Raw genomic sequence first — 2,642 nt, 5'->3', positions numbered from 1 at the left:
TCCGACATGCGGAGGGTGCAGCGGCAGCTGGAGCTGCTCGCCCGGGTGAGGCACCTCAACGTGATGAGCCTCAAGGCCTACGTCCGCGATGCCGACCGGCTCTCGCTCGTCTACGACTTCGTGCCGGGGGGCAGCCTCGAGGACGTGATGAAGAGGGTGAGGTCGCAGCAGGTCAGTCTCAGCTGGGACACCAGGAACAGGATTGCGGCCGGGGTGGCCAAGGGTCTGCGCCACCTGCACTTCGAGTGCAACCCCAGGATACTGCATTGCAACCTCAAGCCGTCGAATGTGATGCTGGAAGAAGGGTTTGAACCGGTGCTGGCGGATTGCGGCGTTGCGAGGCTTATCGATTCCGGTTTGCCTGATCCGGAGTCGTCCGGCAGCCTCTACGCTGCTCCAGAGTGCTACCAAAGTAACAGGTAAAGATCTATGTGTGATCTTTTTTCAGAGTTCAGTGTTCAGTTCAGCTAAATCTAGTACCTTGCATATTGCAGTATGACTACTACTTTCTCAAATTGACAATGTGGTTTGTTTGTCCGTTCATTATAAATTATAATGAGGGAAAATTAAACCTAGGATGTGCATCATTATCACTGCGAGGAAGGTAGCTCTAAATATATCTTTTGTAAAATCAAGAAATTTTGCTGTTAGATTTTGCATTTTTTTAATTAGAAACAGATATCATGTGTGTGCATGTTCAAATGTTGCATACCACAGTTTTGTAGATATGAAGCAAACAAGAGGTATTTCAGATTGCTAGAAATCTGTGATGTGTGATAGCAACAGCTCATTAAAATTTTGTTAACCCATACTTATTCATCTGGCAACTAAATGTGTAATTCTGTGGTGATAATATCAGACCATTTTTTTTTCATTTGAACTAGTACATGCATTTGCAACATTATATACACTACCAAAACAAGTATTTGACATTCCATTTCATTATTGCTTGCATCCATAGTTTCATTTGATTTGTGTCCCCAGTTAACAGTGAAAAAAAAAGTGCGTAATCATTGGCTAGCAAAACAGTGTTGTCTGTGTCCTTTCATTAGACTCTTCTGAATTTGGTTTTCTAGTCATTTGACTGTGTTGACGATAAGTAGACTTCACTTCCGCGCCATTTAAATTTAATCAGTGAAATGAGTAAGAGAGAAAACATAAAGCATATTAATAAAGAATACCAGAGGGCTTAATCGAAGGTACCCAGCTTTTGCTTTTTGTAACTGGAGAATCTTTACTTTGTTAGGGAACCTGCATCTAAGCTTTTTGAATTACCTTTGATTGTTACGCTTTCCATATATTCCCGCATGAGCACATACAGCTGTTGGCCCACACCCTGTTCTACTAAAAAATATCGATATATTTCATTCTAGCCTCTTGTATATCAATCAGAGAATAGATGCTTTGAGGATTGGTGTTCTATATTCTTATTCCAATCTCATTCAGATAAGTACATCATCAGTAAACTTATGGGAAGCTAACGTGCAGATAAGGACTTTTAACCAGTCTACTTTAACCAGATCAGTAACTAATGATTTATTTATTTTGTCAATGGTTGATCATCAGTTTTACAACTTCAGTGGTCAGTCCTAATAGAGCTTGTGTTTTTCTTCTGTTAGATGGTTCAGAACTTCAATATCATGTTCTGCCATCCATATGTTTTTCAGCTCTTGGGTGTTTCTGAGCATTTAGATTCAAACATTTGCTTGTGCAGGTACACGGATAAGTGCGACGTCTATGCTTTCGGCATGATCCTCGGCGTTCTGCTCACCGGGAAAGACCCCGCGGACCCGTTTTTCTCGGGAGAAAGCGGACGGGGCAGCCTGGCGCGATGGCTCCGTCACATGCAGCATTCCGGCGACACGAAAGAAGCGCTGGACAGCAGCATTGTAGGGGAGGAGGTCGACGAGGAGGAGATGGTGATGGCCGTCAGGGTCGCCATCGTGTGCCTCTCGGAGCTGCCCGCCGATCGGCCATCCAGCGATGAACTCGTCGCGATGCTGGCCCAGCTCCACAGCTTCTAGCCACCTCCATCATCGTTCTAGCAGAAAATTTCTTCAGAACATCTTCCATCGCGCCAGACGACGCCGAATGGAGCTGGATCGGACCCCGGCCGGCCATACAGTCCCACCATTTCAGCTTCTTGAGCTGAATTCAGTTTGTCCAGATGGGAACCAGCAATGTAGAGGCCGAACAACAAGTGTGGCAAAATAGCTTCATGGCACATGCTGGTGGTTGAGGTTCATGTAAGATGATGATGGTGATGTTCTGGCCATGAATGAGCCTGGGGACAACAAATGTGCATATATGTAGACTGTAGTGTGTGTTCTCCAGAATGGTGCATATCTTGTTGGATCTCCCTTTGCTGTAGAGGGAGGGTGATGTTTTGGCCTGTGCATTGACCCATCAGAGACATGGGCCCCTCTCTCTGCTTGCCCATGGCCTGGTGTCCGTCCGTTCGACAAGCGTCGTCGGGCCCATCACAGGTTTGGGCATCATTTCTCTTCATGTCACATGTCTCACCACTCCGACTCACCCTAATCCGTACCGTACCTGGCCGTTTGCCTCTCAAGTACTGTGTGTGTGAGAGTAAAATGTAGCCATGTTCAGGGCATAGTATGGTCTTGGATGTGTAAAACGAG

General features: G+C 45.8%; 1 protein-coding gene across 1 annotated transcript; it reads left to right on the top strand.

Annotated features, from left to right (window-relative positions):
- On the top strand, nt 1–2,382 carry LOC125531242 (inactive leucine-rich repeat receptor-like protein kinase CORYNE; the record flags this gene model as incomplete). The annotated part of the gene is given in 2 exon segments (XM_048695651.1): nt 1–419; nt 1,715–2,382. Coding segments are annotated over 2 exon segments (723 nt in total). The 3' UTR covers nt 2,025–2,382.
- Nucleotides 2,383–2,642: the final 260 nt, after the last annotated feature.

Source organism: Triticum urartu, unplaced genomic scaffold, assembly GCF_003073215.2.
Source record: "Triticum urartu cultivar G1812 unplaced genomic scaffold, Tu2.1 TuUngrouped_contig_6904, whole genome shotgun sequence".
NCBI lineage: Eukaryota > Viridiplantae > Streptophyta > Magnoliopsida > Poales > Poaceae > Triticum > Triticum urartu.
This window is presented reverse-complemented; position numbering and strand designations above follow the sequence as displayed.